The sequence below is a fragment of the Globicephala melas genome, chromosome 18 (genome assembly GCF_963455315.2).
Source record: "Globicephala melas chromosome 18, mGloMel1.2, whole genome shotgun sequence".
Classification (NCBI taxonomy): Eukaryota; Metazoa; Chordata; class Mammalia; order Artiodactyla; family Delphinidae; genus Globicephala; species Globicephala melas.
In genome coordinates, this window is record NC_083331.1 from 928,148 (window position 1) to 949,348 (window position 21,201).

The window sequence follows — 21,201 nt, forward strand, 5'->3', positions numbered from 1 at the left end:
GTACAAAATAACCATATTCATAGGTCTCATATTCTCACTAAACTATATATGGCCCCAGTAGCTTTGTGACTAAAGGAAAAAGGGAAGATACAGTGGGTTTTATAATCTTTACTATTTATAAGAAAATAAAAAGTAATTCCTTGGGAAGAAGAAAATCCTTTCAACTCTTACTTCAGTTGTGTTGAGACACAGAGGAGAGTAGATAAAAGGTCCCTGGAAGACGTCATAGCTCCTAGCTTTACTAACATCCCTCCAACAAATAAAATAATGTGTTTGAAAAGACCATTTTGAATGTTGTCCTTCAATGACCATGCACACAAAACAGCACATTTCAGTAAAAACAGATCTTTTCTGGGCCACGTTTTCAGTGGCGCAGCCTGATCCAGGGGTTAGATGTGCTGCATGTTCCTTCAGTAATATTTTTCTCAATTTGACTTTTGTGAAAGCAGAGAGCTCAGAATTCTGGCCTTTGGTAAGAGCCTAGGGGCGAGGAGTTTTGTAATGCTGGTCACATGTGGGTCCATTAGCTCACAGCAGTTTCTGATTGCCAGTCAGAAAACAGGATACATGGGAATTACTTGTAAAACTTGTAAAAACTACAAATCTGTAGCCCAGCCCACAGAGATTCTCATGCAGGTTTGCAGTGGACCCGGGTCTCTGATTTTTCCTATTTCTTTTTTTTTTCTCATCTATTTATTTTTCTGTTTCTTTTTTAACAGCTTTTAATGTGATTCTTAACTTCAGTCACATTGGGGAACTGATAACTTTAAAGATTAAATGAGAGCAGTAATAGCTTTTGGGGAATGGAAACCCAACAGTCCGCTGGGCAGAGCTTCTCAGCTTCAGCAGCACTGACATTTGGGATCGGATAATCCTGTGCTGTGGGGCCATCCTGTGGATTCTAGAATGTTCTAGCAACATCCCTGCCCTCCACCCACTGGGTGCCAGGAGCACACCTCCTGTTATGACATTGTCAGGTGTCCCCTGGGGATGCAGCTGCTGCCGGTTGAGGACCACTGCAGTAGCTGCAGCACCTCCGCACCGGACAGCAAAGAGAGCATCTCCAAGCAAGGCCACTTTTCTTTCTTTAGAGAGAGTTTAAGATTCACTGTAAAAGTTGAATGATTGGGACTTCCCTGGTGGTGCAGTGGTTAAGAATCCACCTGCCAGTGCAGGGGACACGGGTTCGAGCCCTGGTCCGGGAAGATCCCACATGCCACGGAGCAACTAAGCCTGTGTGCCACAACTACTGAGCCTGCGCTCTAGAGCCCATGAGCCACAACTACTAAACCTGTGCTCTAGGGCCCGCGAGTCACAACTACTGAGCCCGCGCGCCAAGAGCCCGTGCTCCGCAACAAGAGAAGCCACCGCAATGAGAAGCCCGTGCACCGCAATGACGAGTAGCCCCTGCTTGCTGCAACTAGAGAAAGCCTGCGTGCAGCAACGAAGACCCAACGCAGACAAAAATAAATAAATAATTTATTTTTTTGAAAAACTGTTTAAAAAAAAAAAAGTTGAGTGATTATCTGTGCCGTGGGGAATGTCCAAGGTACTTTGGCCTGTTTAATTTTCAAAACAGGTGTAATCAGTAGTCTGCCTTATGGTAGCATAGGAAAAACACTTGCACTCATGTAAGGTCTCACTTTGAGCAGAGTACTTTTCTGATGAACCCAAAGGGTGATTTTGTCTTAAAATACATTCTTCTGTTATCAAAAATTGACCTGTAGTCGAGTATTATTTGTAGAAAATGTAAATTACCTTCTTACTGTGCATTATCAGGGTAAATGTATACATAGGCAATTTACGCAGTAGTAATGTGTGACATTTTAGATTATTTTAGTACCATTACTTTTGTAATACATTAATGGTCATGAATTAGTCACTAACTTCTTATGGGGTGACTGCAGTGCTGGTACACAGCACTGTTCCCGCCCTGTGGGTGTGGCAGAAAACAAGACAGACCAAAATCCTGGCCTCATGGAGCTTGGATTCTAGTGGGAAGAAAAAGACAATAAACAAGTATATAGTATGTCAGGAGTCGTAAGTGGTATAAAGGAGAAGCAGGTGAGGAGATAAAGGCTCAGGTTATAGATGCTGTGGTCTCTCCTGAAGGGCGGGTGGCAGAGTCCCTCTAAACCGTCTTCCCAGGAGGTCAGTTCTCAGAGGGCCAGGAATACAAAGTGCACTGATTTTTCAAGAGAAACAAACCCTGTTTGTGAGCAGCATTCCTACCCGGGTCCCAGAAGACTGAGCTTACTGATTTATTGTTCTTTGAACACCATGGATAAATACTTTTCTAAAAATATTTTTCATAATTTAGGTCTACGTTTCTTGGTTCGTCTCTGCACAGATATTGGATTAAAAGAAGTTCAAGAATATGCAACAAAACTCAAGAGATTGGAAAAAATGAAAGAAATCAGGGAACAGGTATGTCATGTGAGCCGAAAACTGCTGTCAGTTTTGAAAATGTCAGCCTTCTGTAGCTCAGCTGAGTGATGTCTGGACTTCTGTCAGTAAAATTAAGTTGCAGTTATTTTTCTGCTGTGGCATGAAGGGAAAAATAACTAAAACTCTAGTTTTAGGATAAAATTCAGTCAAAATCTAGTTCCTAATCAGAGAAAGTGCAGTAGATTCAGTGTAGTCTTTAGTGGAAATCTACTAATAGACTAACAATTGTAATTTCTCCAGTACAAAATAGCTGCAGGTTAAGTTGTAGACGTAACTTCAGCTGGAGAGTCTCGTGGCCTGTGGAAACCAGGAGACAGTCACTTGCCTACAACAGCAGTTCATTGGGCTGCTGTGTTGCATCGTAGGGCACGGCTCTGAGGATGGCTGATACAGAGGCTTCAGGTGTATTTCTGTGTTCCCTGCAGTGTTTTACTTCTGTGAGAGAATAATCCCTCCTGTGTTTGAGCCTAGAATATTTAAATCTTTAACATGATTTCTGAGTATCCGCCTTTCATAGAAAGAAAATTCTTTAAGCTTAAGCTTTTCCAAAAATTTAATTACCTTGGGTAATTAAATCTAAATTTCGTATTTGCTTTCAAAATGTCGTTATCTTGTTTTTGCTTTGAGGATGTGACCTGATTGTTTTATTCTCTTTTTTAAATTGCAAAAGCATTATGAGCATGACCTTAAAAATCCTATAAAACATCAAGTTGGTATTAAAATGCCACTGCTAGGGTATATAGTTACAACCTGCTGTGAAGACCAGCTGAATACCACATACCAATTGCTAATTTAATTAGATAACCTGTGTGAAAGTTTTGTAAAATTAAACTAGTACACATTGGAAGATCAAATTATCATAACTATCATCATAATTACTATTACATTTGTTTCATGAAGAAGAATCAAAAAGAAGTATCTATTTCAAACCATGAAATTCTTTGGAGCTCAAAACTAGTTCTGTGAAGTTACTTAGTGTAAAACCGTGGGTGCATCTGGAAGTCTTCAGACTTCGTAAGTTTAAGCATCAGTGGTTTGTCACTTATGAATGGTGACCGAACGGTGCACATGAGCTCAGGCAAGTTCTGGATCCCGCATGGGGCCCATGTGCTGACCCCGCAGCCGAGTGGGAGTGGGCCTCCCGGCCGGACGCCCCCCACCCCAGTGAGGAGCTGGGAGCCTTCTAGCTCCTGCTTCCGGGGGCCGCACTCAGGCTTTAGGAAACATGGATTCCGAGGACTCCTGGGAAGTGAAATTGAGGGGTCAGGTCGAGACCTGTGCCCACCACGCACCCTCCTCAGAGCCCCCCGCCAGCCCCTGCCCTCCTTGAATCTAGACGGCCTGGGCCGCTACAGGCGCTCCTCTCCTGACGTGGCGGCCCATCACCCCGCGGTTCCCCCCCGACACTGCACCCCCTGTCCTGATTGTTCTCGTTTGCTCATGGGGGCTTGTGATTTTACTGTTGTCAATGAGTACCGAATGTCACTGCAGTGGCTTTCCCTTTCTAATTACTACTCGGCCTGTTGATTCCTCTTCATCACAGTATTTGTGTATTCAGTGAACATAGTCAGCTTTTGTCTGTGTCTCTCATAGACCTGACCTTTTATCCTTATGTTGTACTCGCCATGGCGTAATTAAGGACACTTAGTAAGCTCAGACGAGTTACAGTTGATGCATTTAAATTACGCAGTGCTTACCTTACCTGCTCACCCATGTGAGTGCTGTGTCGCTGTGCTCGAGCAGTGTCTCTCTTCCTAATGCCTTATCACTGCCGCACTGCACCTGCATCACTTAGATACACGCTCTCGTCCCAGCCGTTCCTTCGTCTTCCTTTACGTCGCAGTCCTTATCCACAGAGCACTTTCTTTCTGTTTCCTTGAGATCAGTTTCTCCATTGTTCTTCGGGACTGCTTATTAAATCTTACATAAAGAGAAACATTTTCTTGGTGTTTTCTCACTTATATTTTACGTATGAACACAAAATTGAGGGGGAAATTAGTGGAAAAGGTCAGTCCTAGGAGAGAGAGCAGAGGCTTACAGAGAAGGAGTCCTGTGGGTATGAGAGCAGCCTACTCGGGAAATCGCTGCGTGCCCCCATGCGTTTGTCTAGATAGTGAGCCGTGGGGCAGGCGCCCTGTTTCCTGGCTGCGTGGTGCATGAGACGCTATTCGTTATGAAACAAAATGTCACAAATCAATGCCTGAAGTAAGGATGCTATCCTTTTCTAAATTTGAACTTAAAACTTCTTGTTACTTTTCCTGTGTGTCTCCTGTTTAGAATCTGTCTCAATGCAAAAACTTAACGTTTTTCCTTCGTAATTAGGATTTCTTCATAAAATAATTGCCGAGGCCTGTGTAATACCTCTTGTACAGATATATCTTGATTTCTTTGAATATTTCCACATGGTTAGGTATCTTTTTTCCAGTTGGTGACTTTCTACAGTCTGTCTAGCTTTCAGGTGTTCCTTGCTAAAGCACTGTGGGCCTCTGTGAGCGTCTGTAGTCGAGCTCGTCCATATTGTTAACTGGAGACGTTTGGGAACCAGCCACAGGGTTGAGACCAGGGATGTCCTGGATAACCACGCCACACCTTTACCTGAGCTGCTAGAAGGAATGCAGAGCTCAGCCCCAGTCTTTATCCTGTCCTTTCCCCTGCAAGTGCTGACAGTGGCAGAAGTTTGGCAGCAGAAAAGAAAAGGAGTGAAGAGGCTGGGTGGCCTTTCCTGATCTCCCTCCTCTGCTTGCAGTTTCCCCTCCTCCGACCTGATGACGTCTGCTCAGCTGGACATCAGCGACCAGCAGCGGCAACACCCAGTGCGTGATGAGTGTGGGCCGCTCTAGCCCTTTGCACGTACTGGCCAGTTTAATCGTCACAGGAGTCCTATGCTATGATGTTGGATGTGGTTTTATTATTACTGTTCTTTAAGATGAGAAACCTGAGGCCCGTGGTTGCAAAGCAACTTTCTCCAGGTCACACAGCTGTTGGGGGGTAGGCCTCGAATTCACATCCAGGAAGGCCAGCTTCTGAGTCCAGGCTCCTGGCTGCCATGCTCTGCTCCCTTACAGATAGTAGAGAAAAAGGATGATGAGAGTAATTACTTTCAGTTGGTGTATAGTCCTTACTTTTCTGCATCCAGGAAGTTGGTAGCTCACTCCATGAGCTAAACTGGAATGTACCTCTGTGAGCTCACTCTAATTTGGTCAGAGCTAGGACCTCAGAACAGTGCTCTCCAAGTGTGGCCTGTGGACCCTCAGAGCCTCAGAATCGCCTGGGCTTCTTACAAAGTCTTGGGCCTCACCCCAGACTACCCCAACCCCAGAATTAAAGTCTCCGGATATGGAGTCCAAGAATCTATGTGGTTTTTAAACAAGTTCTCAAACTAATTTTTTATTCACAGACATTCCAGAAGCACTGGTGTAGTGTTATGTTTCCGAAGGGTTACCTTCAAACGATCAAACACCAGCTCAGGATACAGAATCTGCTTTAAGGGAAAAAGTAAACACAAAATAAATCAGGCCGTGGATTTTTAAAAACTGTTTTAAAACGGAAAGGGATTTGTGTAGACCTAAGAAGGAAAGATAAACAGATTCAGGGTTATGTGGATGGGGGTGATGGACCTCCCCAGGCCCCCAGCTCCAGTCTTAAAGCATGAAAGCTAGAAACTCATTTCTCTGGGCTGACTTTTCAGAGAAGTGCGTCCTCTTCTGGAACATTTATGGAGAAGGCGGCTGTTCTCGCCTTTGTGCTGGGGGCCTGTGTTCCTGGGCGGGGAGGAAGCTTTGTGCCCTGTTCGCAGAGCCGTGGCAAACAGTCCCGGGCGTCGGGTGGAGCCGCCCCCCAGCACTGTTGGGTTTTAAGAGACAGTTCGCATTTTCGCTTCGCTGAACAGAAGAACGTTAGCTGCAAGGAACTCTTCAAACTTTATTGCACGAATGGAAGAGAGCAAAATGGGAAGACAGGAGTTGAAGGCTGAGTATTTTAAAAATGCCAAGGAAGAGAAAAATACCAGCCCACACCAAAGAGGATTAAGGGACAAAAGGATTAGGAGGGAAAAAGAAGATGGGGAAAGAGAGAGTTTACAAAACACAAAGTTTGTTTTGTTTTTTTTTCCCCGTACGCGGGCCTCTCACTGCTGCGGCCTCTCTGGCTGCAGAGCACAGGCTGCAGACGCACAGGCTCAGCAGCCATGGCTCACGGGCCCAGCCGCTCCGCAGCATGTGGGATCTTCCTGGACCAGGGCACGAACCCGTGTCCCCTGCATTGGCAGGCGGACTCTCAACCACTGCGTCACCAGGGAAGCCCCCAAAACACAAAGTTTTCATTGCTCATTCACAAATGAAGTACATTAATAATTTGTTCCTTTTTAAAAATCGAATTTCTAAATTTTTACAATATTCAAAAGGAGAATTCCTCTCCCAGTATTTGCCATTTTCCCCCCAAAGAAGTCAAATAATTTCAAGAAATTCTTTGTTTTGGCCAACTTAAAATAATATGTGACATTCAAAACTAATGTAAAATATAGTTGGTACTTATCCTCAAATTTCCAGTTATACCAGAAGCTAGTTGAGCAGAAACCTTTTTGGTCTCAAAAGCGTTCTTAAAAGTTCTTAAAAAGAAAAAGATTTTGTATGAAGATCTCATAAAGACACAGCTTTAAATTAACTGTGAAGGAAAAATGCAAAATTTTTAAAGTTTACGTATGTAATGAAAGCTGCGAGAATGTTTCGCCCATTTTATACATTACTGCATTTATAAAGTTCAACAGAAACACAGGGTAATTCATATAGCATTCATCCTTGGTATCAAGTGTGTGGTGATTTGGGCCGTGACGTTTTCCAGGGTGAGACTCCGCAATGCTCTGGTTAAAGGCCGTGGAGTCCTCGCCTGCTGGCGTCACCCTGTGCTGGGTCCTTGGTTCACCTGTTCAGGAGACACTTGACATGGACGAGGTGCTCCAGCTGCTCGTCACCTGGCAGGAGAACGAGACAAACACAGGTCGCTTGTTGCCCAGCAGAGACACGCAGCGTGTGCACTGGATGGGGTTCGGCCCACGACCAGGGGTCCGAATGGTCCCCGGGGGAGGTGTGGCTGGACCTCAGGGCCTGGCGTGGAGACGGGAAGGTGTGAGAGAGGTCCGAGGGCAGGAAGGTGCGGCCACGTTCGTGAGTTCTTTGGAGTTGAAGCTGCAAAGAAGCGTCTTAAATTCTGTTTTCTCTTGAATTTGAAGTCAGAGCCAATCTTCTTAAGGATCCTTAACTAGGTAACAACTGCTCCTTGTTCTAAGACAGAAATCTAATTCTTACGGAATAAAAGCCCAGGATGGTGGACGGAACCCTGGGCTTTCCTCCCCAACCCCAGTCCGCTCCAGACCTGGTTCTCTTCAGTAAGATGAGGACAGTGTTCTCGGCTGGCCTTCACAACCGTCCACGGTGAACTTAGGTTTGTCCCAGTCTGTCACCGACATTGCTAGAAAACGACCGCATCCTTGGATGTCAGAAACGTCAAATCGCTGCGAGAGTTTGCAGCCCTCACCCTTGGGTCCTGTGACCACTGTCCTCCGGGGGCAGGTGACAGTGTGACAGTGTGGGGCTGCGCGGGTCCTGGAGACTCTGCCTGTCCCCTGCAGGAGAGCAGTGTCGTGTGTTCACGGCGGGGAGAAAACACTTTCCCAACACTTACCTGTTCAATTTTCCATCATTTTATTTATATCTACTTTGCTCCTCTTCTCTTTGTACCTTCTTCTCTCATTGTTTCCCCCAAAGTGGGTATGGCATCTTTTTTTTTTCATATTATTGAAGAAACAAATGTTATTCTAAAAATTCAGGTAGATTACTTTTGTAAGTAACGTTTTAATTCAAATAAAAATGTGTTAAGGAAAAAGTGAAAATCGTTCAGCCACGACTTTGAGATCACTGTTAGCATTTTGACATTTCATAATCCCAGGCATTTTTACAAATATATGCAAACATATCAATATGTTTTTTTTTTTTTTTTTTTTGCTGTATGCGGGCCTTTCACTGCCGCGGCCCCTCCTGTTGCAGAGCACAGGCTCCGTCGCGCAGGCCCAGCGGCATGGCTCACGGGCCCAGCTGCCCCGTGGCACACAGAATCCTCCCGGACTGGGGCACGAACCCGCGCCCCCCGCATCGGCAGGTGGACCCCCAACCACTGCGCCACCAGGGAAGCCCTATCAATACGTTTTTTAAATGGAACTTTTTTTTTTAAACAAAAACGGATTTTTATAAAAATACTGTCTTGTAACCTGAGTTTTCCCCTCACTGAGGAAGATAACATGGCAGCTTCCCAGGTCAGCAAAGGCAGGCCTCTGTCGTTTTTTGCCCCTTTCTGTGGCTGTTTGACGTGTCAGTGTTGCTGTGATGAGAATCTTCTGTCAGTCCCGCTTCCGTACCTCACACCCCTGGAAGTGAGTCCGGATTCCTGGGAACTTTATGAGGTGTTGAAACTCTGAGAAGGCGGCAGTGTCTCCTGCTGAGAACAAAACGTGACGCTCTAGTGCGCCTGTGTCCCTGGGCCTGTGGTCTGCCCCCTGGCATTCGCTGTGGGGCTGGGGCCCGTTTGCACCGGCCCCTCCCAATAAGTTGTTATTGTTGTGTCTACTTTATTTTCAGAGTTTCATGTTCTCTTTCTCCAGAAGGTTTCCCCAAACTGGACCTCATCTTAACCCCCTCTAGTCACGCGGCTGACGCGTCCCTCCCCGAGACCCTCACGGCCATGGTGTGAATGTAGCGGCCACTTTGACCTTTCCAACCTGCCTGACGGAGCCCCGCTCTGTCATCCCCTCCCTGTCCCTTTAGTTCCCGGGGCTCCGGGGGGTGGCGGGACCTGACCCTCTGAGGGCTCCCCTTCATTCCGTCCCCTGAAGGCCCCGCGACCCAGCCTCTGGGTGTGGATGGTCTGAGAGAAGACTTGGCCGAGTCTCCACAGGTCACATTGCTTTAAACTTAGAACCTTCTCGAGCCTATGTGCCGGTAAACGTTCTTGTCTCACTTGTGACATCGCCGTCTCTGTAACCTCCACACGGACTCGCTGCTCCAGCTGCTATGGCGACGGGGACACAAGATTGATCACGGTGGGGTTTATTGATTTCCAGTGGCAAATGGGTGGAAGAGGACGAGAACCCTGACCTCCACCCACAGACGAGTGAGTGGAGTCATGGGGGCCTCGGGGAGTGAGGGGGGCTGGCCGGGGGAGCTGGTGGAGCTGGGGGACAAGCCCACGAGGAGGAGGCCGCACCGGGGAGGGGGCGTGCGGTCCCGGGCCCAGGAGGATGGAGTCTGAGCCCACGGCGGGCGCCAGTCCACTCGGGTCCATGGGGCTCGGCTGAGTCAGCCGGCTCTGGGTTCTCCCGGGAGCAAAGCAGGCCACGTCCCCACGTGCCCCACCTGGGGGTCTTGATGCAGATGGGCTTGCCATGGCAGGGGGCTTCCAGGCTGGAAAACAGCGAGGGCTTGAGGGGGTGAATTAGGCAAAGGCGGGTGAAAGCCAAAGCATGGGAAAGTTCTAGACAGGCGCAAAGACGGTGTGACGGGGGCAGTCATCGACGCGCGTGCTCACTTTCCTAGGTTGTCCTGTGCTAAGCTTACAGTTTCTTAGATCTTTCCCACGTTTGATTTGGAAAAAAGTTTCAAGTTACGTGGACATTTGTTTTTATGAGTTTAATTATTTTATTGTCTACGTCTTACAGATATGCTGGCAATTACTAATCTGAAATAAAATCTGATTAGAGATATTAAAATATTTATTTTGTTGCATCATTTTTAGATTTTCTTTTGTTTGTGAAGGCAGAGGGAGAGATGGAGTTCTGGGGAGGTTTCTTTTTAATAGAAAAAACTCAAGCATGTTTACATATATTTGAAGTTCCTAAGTTTTAGGAGAGTGTTTCATTTTACAAAAATGAGCCTTTTGTTTTGTTTTGTTTTGTTTTGTTTTTTGCGGTACGCGGGCCTCTCACTGTTGTGGACTCTCCCGTTGTGGAGCACAGGCTCTGGGCGCGCAGGCTCAGCGGCCATGGCTCACGGGCCCAGCCGCTCCGCGGCATGTGGGATCTTCCCGGACCGGGGCACGAACCCGTGTCCCCTGCATCGGCAGGCGGACTCTCAGCCACTGCGCCAGCAGGGAAGCCCAGTGTTTTAGTGTTTTGAATTTTATTTTATTTTTTATACAGCAGGTTCTTATTAGTCATCTATTTTATACATATTAGTGTGTACATGTCAATCCCAATTCAATTCATCCCACCACCATCCCACCCCCCTGCCACTTTCCCCTCCTTGGTGTCCATACGTTTGTTTCTCTACATCTGTGTCTCTACAGAAATGAGTCTTGAATCATTGAAAAAGATTGTTTTTTTTCTTCCTAGGAGACTACAATGTCAGTAATCCCATCTGTGACCTGATAATTTATAAATATTTGGGGAGTTGTCAGGGTTGGGGGAATAAATGGTGTCCTTTGAATTAATGATGAAATTATGTTTACGTTACTGAAGATCTAAGTAAGATACCAATCTATGTTAAGAAATTTTAATTCAATTGTAAATAGTTGTCAAAAGCCGTCTGTTTCTGCTCACTGACTACCCTCTTCTCTAAACAAACCATTATTCATACAAGAGCCTGGAGTCAGCGTTTAATCAGAAGCTCTAACTTAGGCGCAGCAAAGCGTGTAAAAAGAAACCTAAGAATGTCACAGTTTGGAGATAATTCTTATGTCTTAAGGGTGAGTTGGTGTCTAAGAAAGTAGACTGTTGGGCAGATCTTAGGTATAGAGATTTAACAGTGCCTTTATTGTGGAAGCTGACTTTCAAAACCCTGTTGTCCTTTAATCATGTCAAGTGGGGCTAAAGCAGAAAGAGCCCATTCGCAAGGTCCCCTCCCCCTCCACCCCGTCAGCCACTGCGCTTACGACCTGGGCAACACTTGGTTTTAAGTTGTTCGCAGAAGCAAGGACGACCCTGCACTTTGAAGCCTGAGTGCCGTTCGCGTGTCTGGCGGGACTGGTGGCCCTTCTCAGGGTTTCCCCCGTACTTACAAGGCGGCCGGGCCTCCCTCCTGCGGGGCCGACTCAGGGGCCACTCCCAGTGAGCCCAGCCTCGGGAGGCAGGACAGTAAGGCCTAAGGGACGCACAGTTTAACGTGTGTTTTAGAAATCGGTGCTTGGTTATCGTTGACCTTGAAGGACTATCATTTATTCCTGTTTTCATTACAGTACAGCTGACATCCAGTATGTCCTTCTAACGTGTCGCCTTCTTGCTTTAGCGCACCAAGTCCGGCAGGGATGGCAGCGGGGGTCCCCGCGGCAGGAGAGACGGGAGCGCTGGCAGTGGTGAGTGTCCCTGTTCCTGTCTCCCCGGACGTGCCAGTTGACAGATTTCTAGTACACGGGCTTCTAGAAGCACCTTGAAGTAATCTGAAGATGTCCTGTTTGTTTGTTTTATACACAGTTAAACTTCACCTACTCTACTTTTGTGAGCATCAGGCTGCTGTGTAATCGAGTGTTTGTAGGTGTTAGTGGGTGTTGGTTCCTGAATAAACGGACCTGTTTCTGCTAATTGATGAATAGACAGTTCACATTGGATAGATTATCACGGGTGTCCATACTAGTGGGTTTTACTGTGTCACGTTTTTTAGGTTGCGTTGTGAGGAGGCGCCATGGGTCCTGGGGTCGTCACCTGGATGCTGACAGACCTGTACACTTGTAGTGTAGCAGTGGTGCCGGTGTGGGCACTGGGCGGCATGGCCATGGTCCCAGCCGTAGCCCTGTGTCTCTGGACCAGCCACGCAAATGCTGTCGCTTTGGGCGATTCTGTGGCTGCTGGGGACACTGTTACTTAATAAGAAGGTTTGTTAAGTTTTCCTCCCCTTTTTCCCCATCAACAAAATCGACCTTCTGTCTCTACTTCAGGGGATAGTAGAAGTTATATTTAGGGGAAATTGGATGGTTTTAAAGAAACTAATTAGAAAAACAAATGCTAAATTGGGATCCGTATCATGTCCGCTCGTAGCACCGTCGTGCAGACAGGACCCGACGTCATCCTCTTGTGTCTGTCTGTGGTCAGGAGTCACAACAAAGAGAAATGCGACCCTCGGTTTAGGGAGGCCTTTCTTTCGTTCGTTCGTTCATTTACTGGATGCACGCTGGGTGCCGAGGACATGGGGACGAATGAGACAGGGCCCCTGCCCTCAAGGAAATCAGGATCGACTTGGAAAGACACTCGGGCCCTGATCTGCTGAGGGCGCCGCCTGGCGGGGGTGGGGGCGCGGCTGGGACGGAGAGCACCCTCGACGGCGGAGCTCTGCTCCCTCGGTGCGCCCAGGCGCTGACAGCCAGTGCCGTGCCTGGTCCAGCGGGACATCTGGATTCCCCGAGGGTCAGTCCCGCTGCTCCAGCAGAAGCCCCAGGCCTGGTCCCAGGGACCAGCACCCAGAGCTTGAGAAGTTGGCAGGGCGGCCCTGAGCCTGGGCCCTGTGTGTGCCGGGGCCGCCCCTCACCTCCCCGCCTCTGCCCCTCCCCGTCCCATGCGTGTGGGTGGCCCTCCATCCAGGTCCTGGTCTGGAGACCTGTCCCAGCAGCTCTCAGTCCCTTGTCCAGCAGGGCCACCTGCGGTGGAATTCAGCATCTTGCGGAGTTTAGAGAAGTATGTATTGTGATGCATTAGCCATGTACCCTGTACCTCCCCTGGGGAGCACCTCCCCTGGGGAGCACCTCCAAGTCAAGGAGTCTCACTACTTCAGGGAAGCGTGAATATTCACACGAAGGATAAGCAATGGCCCGGAATAGCTGCAGGTCAAGTCAGGTTTTATTCTTGACGTGAAGTTGTGTTTCTGCCTGGAAACCTGGCTTTAGAGCTCTTTGGAATTTGGATTGTCGTTGAGGGGCTGTGGGCCTGCGTCTGCCAAAAGCATTGAAGCAGCTTGGGGAGGGTCTGGGCAGCCTGCCAGCTGGCCGAGGTGGGAGCTCTTGAACTGCGTGTCCCTCGAAGGAGTAACCCCCAGGGAAGTGTCAGTTACTTACTGAGTTCTAGGACCAGATTCACCACCCTCTAAGATCCTCCACGTCCCGCTGAAAATCTTGAGCTCAGAGTAACCCTAACGCACACCCATCACCATCACCAAGCCTGCCCTCGGTCCGCAGGGCCTTCCCTGGTCACCGTGGGCTTGTGACGTGTCGCTGAGGCCCCTGGGGGTCCTCACGTTCAGGGTCCACTTGGGAGACTCCAGCCCTCCAAGCGAGGTGTCCTGAGAGCTGCCGGTGCTGAGCCGGAGCCCAGACGACGGTGTCCACCCCAGAGAGTGGCCCCCGACCCGCCTCCCACGTGCCACCCCGCGCAGAGGAGGGCGCCTCCTGGGCCAGCCTCCCCACCACTGCCGTTTCTCTCTTAGTAGGTTTTCCTTTCTCCCATCCAGTGCGTTGCAGCCCAGCACAAACAGGCAGTCCTGGGGCACAAACACGCTTCTTGGAGCCGAAGCTCCGGCCGTGGGCCTTGTGGGCCAGGGGTCGTGGACCTGGCTCTGGGGCAGGTTTAAAGCAGCTCCCGGCTCCCGGGGGGCTTGCCTCTCTCTCTCTCTACACTTGCTCTTTTGTTCCTGTTTCCCATCATCACCGACACCCCACTTCCTCCTGGGGCCCCTCCCTGTCCCCGGAGCCTGGCTCTCGGCCCCCCTCCAGCTCGCACAGGCCGGGGACCGGCCCGCCCAGCTTTGGGGTCTGAGCCCACTGGGCTTCCTCCTTGCTTTGCCTTGCGGCCCCCGGAACACCCTGGGCCCTGTGGATGAGCCCCCCCTCAGCAGCGTCCCGCCCCCGCCCCCTGCAGCCCCCCGTGGGCCGAGGTCGCTTGGCCATCCCTCTAGCTCCCAGCACGGCCTGCGTGTTGAAGGGTGCCCGGGGCCCACCACCTTCCACCTCTGCCCCGGGAGACCCAGCGGCACACGTCTCAGCCTGGAACTCTCTGGCACTCTGTCTGGATGAGACCCGCAGCTCAGATAGGGGAAAGGGACAATTTTCTATGTGGATCCAGGTGAGGCCAGCCTGGAGCTGTTAAGTATGATGTGTTAAAATTAAGTGCAGCGCCTACAACTAGGTTTTTAAAAGTGTTGCCTAGGAGAGAGGACCATAGGGAACATGTCATCATAATTATTCGTTTGTATAAAATGGCTGTTTCTGAAATGCCTGAGGGCCCTTGAAAATTGTTCTTTTTCTGTGCACCAGACTCTGGTCTCTGTTAATTTGCTGATTGACCTCAGCACCCTTCCTCACGTGTAGCAGATTTGAGTGTGTAGCAGAGTCACTGGGAAGGCTGGTTAAAACAGACCCGAGCCCCCAACCCCGGTGACCGGCCCGGGGTCCTGTGTTTCTGACCAGGTCCCAGCTGCCGCTGCTGGTCCTGGGACCACACCTGGAGAACCAATGCTGTATCTCAAAGGAGAGAATGCAGATTACATGCGGCCTCGTGTATGTAAAAGGTCACCACCACTACTACCACCAAACCCACGTTCACGTATGTGGCAGTCTCTGGTCACCCAGCCTCCGGGCTCCGTCACCCACAGGGGGTTCCCCCCGGGAGGTGGTGTGAGACCCGCCTGCACACGCCGATGCTGGGCAAACAGTATGTTATTATTATCACTTACACAAATCGCGCTGGGAAGCAGCAGCGTTTGCTTTAGAGCTTTGCAGGATTTTCAGTACTTTAGTTTGTTTTTTACAGAATAAGCTTAAAATGAAATGAACTTGTTTTAAGTACTTGAAATAAAAAATGCATTACCCTTAAATGCAAAATTTTGGCTTCAGGTTTTAACAGCTCGGTGCCAAAACATCAGTTGAGAAAAACAATTAAATCAAATGCACGTGCACAGGCAGAGCTGAGCTCCACGAGTTCAGGGTCCACATGGCCGCCCCGTAGCGTCCGCAGGGATGAGGGGTGAGAGGGACAGCATGTTCCCGAGGCCAGGAGCTGGACAGGTGGCCTCTCCTGCGGCCCTGTCTGCCCTTGGGGGACAGCGGGTTTGCTGACTGACTCCGCGTACTGGGTTATGAAGGTTTTGTGTTAAAATTGTTGGTCGTTTACTGCGTGTGATACTTAATGGTTTACTGCGTTTTTCAGTCTAATTTTTATTCTGTCTTGGGTGTGAACGTCTCTTATGCACTATTTCCATTCCATATTTGGATTCTATAATCCTTTTAACGTTTTTCCTTAAATTGGGCCAGAATCTATCCTCCTCTGCCGGGCACATCTGACCCCTTCTGTACTCATTCTCCAGGCCTGTGAAGAGTTGGGGGGCGGTGCCTGGGCCAGGCTCGCCGGCCTCTCCCGCCCCTCACCTGCCCAGGCCTCTGACGGCTCCCAGGCTCCACGTGGGCGACGACCCAGCCCCTTCCCCCCACCCGCTGCCCCACTCCGCGCCAGGGGGTGTTCGCCAGTGTCTCCAAGCACACGGTGGAAAGGGTCTGATGAAGCCTACTCTTGAGTGATGCTTTGACTATATTATAGGTTCCCAACAAGAGATTTCTTTAAAATTTCAAAAAACAAGGATTACATCCTTTGGAAATTGGCTGTCAAATGAAACAGCCTTCCTGTTTCTTGACAGATAAGTAGACGTTAAGATTTGTAACGCAGTGTGATGTTGCCCACTGTGCTGAACACATGTGTTTTTGCTCCTGTGTCTCCAGACGGCGGCCAGAACTGTGGTGCCGGTAGCAGAGGCGAGCGGCTCAGCGCCCAGCTCCGAGCCCTGCCCAGGACGGAGGAGCCTTACGACAGCAGCAGTAACAAGGAGCTAGGCAAGTGCCCGGGCCTGGCAGGTCTGGACTGGAAGGGACGGGCAGACGCGTCCACCTGGGCGTTATTAAGGGTTTTCCAGCACAGACAGAAGTTTTACATGACTTGGGAGAGCGTTTCTCTTCATTCTGGGTGGTTCAGTTTTGAAGATGAGCCTCATTGGTTTCACATTTGCTGTTTTTCCCTGTTCCTCTAATGCAACCATCTGTTCTGAAACCTAGACGCCTCCTATGTGGATCCGCTTGGCCCGCAAATAGAAAGACCCAGAACTGCAGCCAAAAAGAGAGTCGACGAGGATGATTTTGCTGATGAAGAATTAGGAGATGATTTGCTTCCAGAATAATATATATTTTAATGTATTATTTATTAATTAAAGGGAAGGAATCGCCTTACAAGATAATACTCATGTTAAAGTTTGGATTAAATACCCAAACTTTAATTTTGCACACTGTCAAAACTTTAAATAAGTGTATTCTGTTCTGTGAGTATGGATTTAGATTTTGTTTTGCTTTTAATGGAATAAAAACGTGAAAATAATACTTTAGGCCAGAGACTGACTTACCCTCTTGAAAACATTGACCCACAGTAAGAAATAGATCTTGTAGCACTCCCTAGTACCTCCACACACGTAAGTATTATTACTCACTGATTATTACAGTGTGTGCTGCTGTCTTCTGTAATTTCATTGAAACAACGTGTGAGTAATGGAAACACTCTAGTGATTTCATGGTTTGCAGCTTGACAGCTGTGCTGGGACGCACCCTTGATGAGTCTGTATTCAGGTAAGTTGCTTTGGAAGTGTTGCGTTGTGGGGATTCCAGCACTAGTAAAGCAGCTGTTTGGGGGCAGTAAAGTAGTGAGAGAGCAGCAGCCCGTGGCCCCTTCAGCCCCCAGCGCGGCAGCCTCGAGTTGTGCTTCCCGGTGAAATGCGGGGTCGAAGCCAGGACTGCGGGCATCCTTCTTACGGTATGTCTGGCTGGCGGGCACCGTCCAGAGGAGTGCGGTGGTGGGCAGTCCGGGGAGACGCGGCCGGTCTGTCACACCTCACGAGAGAGAGTGGACCCTCCACCTCACTTTACGCTGTTTCCATGGCATGCACACTCGTGTTGGGTGCGGGAGAGGAAACACCAAAACCAGAGCACATTCCCTGCTCGCAGAAGAAGTTACGATCTGATGGGGCAGCCGTTCACCAAATACACTAAACGGCTGGTGTGTGCGAGAGGCTGAGGCTACGGTCGGTCGTGACCGAGACAGCAGGGCCCTGCCCTCAAGGAGCGTAAATGCTGGCGGGGGAGGCGGACAACAAGTGTATTTTTTTGATGGGCTTTGGGTGTTGTTAAGGGCAGCGAAGAGTGAAGTGGAGGAGTGCCACGGAGCGTGACGGTGGTGGAGGGGGCGAGCTGGGGAAGCCCTCCGGGGCATTTGTATCAGCAGCAGGCAGACGCGCTTCGGGGGTGTTGCGCGCCGGTGGGGAGCTTGAAGGCCCGGGGCAGGGCCGGGCCTCGTGGAGCCCAGCGGCGCCTGAGGCTTCACTCTGTAACAGCGAAGGCGCCCGTGACGTGGTCTAACCTCGGGAGCAGCGAGCCCGCCGCCCTGAGGGGGTTGGCTGGGGCGGGCGGCCTGCGTGGGAGAGGGGCGCCTGGGGGCTGTGAGGGTCGGTGCGGCCCAGCACACGTTTGGGAGGGAGAGCTCAGGAGAGTTACCGGTGGCCTGTGTGCGGGTTGTGAGCAAGAGGAGAAAGCACGATGGCAGCGTTTGTGGCGGAGGCGCTGAACGGCCGGGGTTGCCTTTCTCTGAGGTGGTCGCGTCCGGTCAGCCAGTGCTGCCACGCTAGGGCCCCGGGAAAGCAGCGAGCAGACCGTGTGCTGTGCGTCAGGAGGGCCGCGAGCAGCAGGGCTAAGCGACAGACGTGCGTTCGGAGCCCAGGCGAGAGGTGGGGAGGAGAGATCCGAGGAGGGAGACGGAAGTTAGACATCTCGGGAGAAGTATATAACTCGGAAAGTGTGGCAGGCCCGCGTGTGGAATGGCCATCTGAGATGCGGCGCACGCCCAGCTGTATGAACGGAACAGAGTGGGGTTGTTCCAGGCAGATGTCACAGAGTGAAAAAGGAACAAGGGACCAGGGTATTTGCAGGGGCGTGGTGATCGCGTCGAACCACCAACTCTGCCCCAGCCGAGAAGGGAAACTAGGACTCGCCTGGGGTGGCTGGTGAAAAGGCAGGGTCAGCAGACGAGGTCAGACAGCCAGCTACAGGACAGGTGCGGAGAGAAGGTGCTGGTGTCGGGGGCCACTCACACACTCGGACGGACGGGGAGCCGCTCCTGGTAATGAGCGCAGGGGTCGCGGTGGGGGAGCACAGGCTTCCAGAGTCGAGACGTGCTGGGGGAAAGCAGGTGGAGCTGGGGTAGCCAGTTAGAGGCCGGGTCTTGGGTGGCTCCTCCACAGGTGTTAAAGGTGCGGGAATTAGGTGCAGGCGTGGTGGGACCTCCAGGTGCTGCCCGAGAAGACGACAGAAAGAACTCTTGGTGGGGAGACCTGACCTTTGGAGGAGGGAAGGAGGTTTGGATCCGTCAGTAACCCAGGAAGGTAAGTGGACGTAGCCACCCCTACCCCGGCTCCCATGCCAGGGAGCTACAGCCGGTCTGGCACTGGGGGACTGAGTGATCCAGGGGCTGAGAGAGGAACGGCTCTCGTTGCGGAGAACACTGTAGAGGAGTTAGCTTCCAAGGGAACGTGACGAGGCTGCCTTTGAGTGTTTTGTCGCCTTTTTCTCACTCGTCTTAATGTTGGGCCGAACTAAGAGCATGTTTATTTCGCACGTTCATAAATATGTTCCAGTCTGAGGGCAGTTGACTGCAGACATTCTGCACCTGTTGAGAAGACAATTTCTCACCTCTGCTTAGCATCACAGAAATGCATTTTATGTTCTATCAAGTGGGCAAGCATCTTCAGTAGTTTATGATCTTTCATAAAATGAAAAGTGTTGGAAAGTAAATACCTTCGTTTCCAAGTAACAGGGGAGGAGAGAGAAGTTGCCATGTTATCAGACAATGGAAGATATTTTGTTGAATAATATATAGAATGAGCGGTGTGGCGCTGTATTGCCTTACCTTTCAAAGGATGAAACTGCTGTCTCCTAAAGGATTCCCACACTTCTACCACATTTAAAAAAAAACAGTATGTGTTCGTGTACTGATATGTTTATTCCCATTTTACCAGAAAGAACACAATTTCTCTACTAATCAGAAAAAAAGTTTTGTAACCTCAAAACAAACGTTTACTCACCAAGCTGTAAATAGCTTAAATGGCTTAAATTGGAGATTTCTGTGGGATTTTGAGCAGTCAATAGGACAATCCCTAAACTCTTCAGTTATAGAATATTCAAGGCATACAAGTGTTGTTTTTCTACACAGCATAACTGAAATGTAGTTTAACCAGTGAGTTACAAGGCAGTCAAATACCAAAGCTGGAAAGCATTTAGAGAACAATCAATTATGTATTTTCTATACCTTCGAAAACCTTTCAGCTGTTATCAATCATTTGTTTTCATTGGCCAAGTATGACTGCCGTAAAATGAGCGTATTCACTAGCCCACCACCTAAAAAGCATTAAGCATTCATTTACAGAATGAACGAACGAGCACGTTTGCTTTGGTTCTTGAAATAGAATTCCCTCGTGTTAAGTGTATTTTCTTTATTTACAAAGTATTAGGCTTATTTTACATGACTGCGCGCGCTTACAGTCCCGGCATCACGAAGCAGGAGTTCCCGACCCTGTAGCGCCCAAGGATGCCCAGTTCCGGCCATAAAAGTGCAAGCTGGGTAGAATGTTTGGTGCTTGGATTTCGGAGGTGCTAGTGGGGCAGATAAGGACCGCTTCCTGGTGTCTGGGGGAAGGAGAAGCGCCCCCGCCCCCCGTTCGGAACGCTCTCCATCTCCAGTCCCTCAGAGGAAGTCGTGGCGAAGAAGCTGCTTCCAGGCCCCGCGCGCGCCTCTTCAGGTGCCCGTCCCGCTCCCGCGGCGCCTTCGTCCGGGAGGCTCTTCGCGGCGGCCGGACCCGGCCGACTTCCCTTCCAGCCGAGGCGCCTCCTTCCGCTCAGCGCCGCGCGGCTCCGTTCGGGACGTGTCCGCGCCTCCGCGACCACCGGAGCCACTTCGGGGCGATGCTGGGGCCGCCGGTGAGTGCGCGGCGCAGCGGCCGCGTCTCGGTCCCCGGGCGCCGCCGCCCTCCGTCCCGGGCCGCCTCGTGGGGCCCGCGCGCCCAGGACACGCGGGGGCCGCCGAGGGGCCCGGGCGCCGTCATAGGCACTCGCAGCCCGCGGCGCAGCAGCCCGGCCGGCACACGCACACGCGCACCGCGCACCCGCGGCCCACGCGGACCCCTGCTCGGGGCGGCGGCGGCGGGGGGCGAGCGGGCCGCCTCGGGGGAGGGCCCCGGGGTGCCCGCGGGCGGCGCGCGGGCGGGGAGGGCGCGCGGGGGCCGGCGTGGTCAGCACCCATCCTCCGGGCGGGGGCGCGGGGCGGGGGGCGCGGGGCGGGGCCCCGGGGGCGGGGGCGCGGGGCGGGGCGCGGGCCCCTCCTCCGCGCGGCGCTGAGCGCGGCCTGTCCCGCAGGTCTGGGCGCTGGTGGCCGGCGTCCTGCTGGCGCTGTCGCCGGGCCGGGCGGAGGGCGCCCCGAGGGCGGGCCGGCGGCCGGCGCGGGCGCGGGGCTGCGCGGACCGGCCCGAGGAGCTTCTGGAGCAGCTGTACGGGCGACTGGCGGCCGGCGTGCTCGGCGCCTTCCACCACACGCTGCAGCTGGGCCCGCGCGAGCAGGCGCGCAACGCCAGCTGCCCGGCCGGGGGCAGGCCCGCCGACCGCCGCTTCCGGCCGCCCACCAACCTGCGCAGCGTGTCTCCCTGGGCCTACAGGTGAGCGGGCGCGCCGGGGGGCGCGGGGGGCGCCGGACCTGCAGCGGCTCCTTCCCGC

General features: G+C 51.2%; 2 protein-coding genes across 6 annotated transcripts in view; both read left to right on the plus strand.

The window, feature by feature from the left end:
• The window catches only part of IFT88 (intraflagellar transport 88), a 75,599-nt gene extending 58,824 nt beyond the window's left edge, over positions 1-16,775 (plus strand). For 2 of the 4 annotated variants that reach the window (XM_060288000.2, XM_060288002.2), the window contains 4 exons: positions 2,321-2,427; positions 11,718-11,784; positions 16,126-16,232; positions 16,452-16,774. In XM_060288000.2, coding sequence (XP_060143983.1) covers positions 2,321-2,427; positions 11,718-11,784; positions 16,126-16,232; positions 16,452-16,577 — 407 coding nt within the window. In that variant the 3' untranslated portion in view covers positions 16,578-16,774. Of the gene's footprint in view, positions 1-2,320; positions 2,428-11,717; positions 11,785-16,125; positions 16,233-16,451 lie in introns of all 4 variants that reach the window. The other 2 variants (XM_060288003.2, XM_060288001.2) reach the window with 2 other exon arrangements.
• A 533-nt stretch (positions 16,776-17,308) lies between these two features.
• The window catches only part of IL17D (interleukin 17D), a 29,729-nt gene continuing 25,836 nt past the window's right edge, over positions 17,309-21,201 (plus strand). For both annotated transcript variants that reach the window (XR_011376898.1, XM_030882730.3), the window contains exons 1-2: positions 17,309-20,412; positions 20,848-21,143. Coding sequence is in view for 1 of the 2 variants with exons in the window: in XM_030882730.3 (XP_030738590.2) it covers positions 20,062-20,412; positions 20,848-21,143 (647 nt within the window). In the remaining variant the exon portion in view is untranslated. The remainder of the gene's footprint in view (positions 20,413-20,847; positions 21,144-21,201) is intronic.